This window comes from Pteropus alecto, unplaced genomic scaffold (assembly GCF_000325575.1).
Source record: "Pteropus alecto unplaced genomic scaffold, ASM32557v1 scaffold105, whole genome shotgun sequence".
Classification (NCBI taxonomy): domain Eukaryota; kingdom Metazoa; phylum Chordata; class Mammalia; order Chiroptera; family Pteropodidae; genus Pteropus; species Pteropus alecto.
Genome location: NW_006436294.1, coordinates 5,748,999 through 5,749,278, shown reverse-complemented (window position 1 = coordinate 5,749,278; position 280 = coordinate 5,748,999). Strand labels below are relative to the sequence as shown.

The 280-nt window shown below is 70.4% G+C and overlaps 1 protein-coding gene across 1 annotated transcript in view; it reads right to left on the bottom strand.

Annotated features, from left to right (window-relative positions):
* CHRAC1 (chromatin accessibility complex 1) overlaps positions 1-274 on the bottom strand; it is a 2,987-nt gene extending 2,713 nt beyond the window's left edge. Inside the window, exon 1 of the mRNA XM_006912938.3 lies at positions 125-274. Coding sequence (XP_006913000.1) covers positions 125-271 — 147 coding nt within the window. The 5' untranslated portion in view covers positions 272-274. The remainder of the gene's footprint in view (positions 1-124) is intronic.
* Positions 275-280: the final 6 nt, after the last annotated feature.

Here is a 280-nt window from a genome sequence, read left to right as displayed (position 1 = left end):
CGTGAGCCCGCGAAGGGGCGCCGACGGCGCGCGGGCCGACGGGGACTGGGCAGTGCGACGGCTCCGGGCGGCTCCTAACCCCGCTATCCTCTCCTCATGCCTCCCCGCGCGGCCTCCGCCTCACCGTGGCCTTAGCCGTGAGCACCAGAGCTTCCTGGTTGATGCTGGACACCTCAGGGGAGCTCTTCATGATGACCCGGATGCGGGACAGGGGCAGCGACACGAGGCGCTGCTCCCCGCACTTGTCTCTGCCCACGACCACGTCCGCCATCTTTGCGCC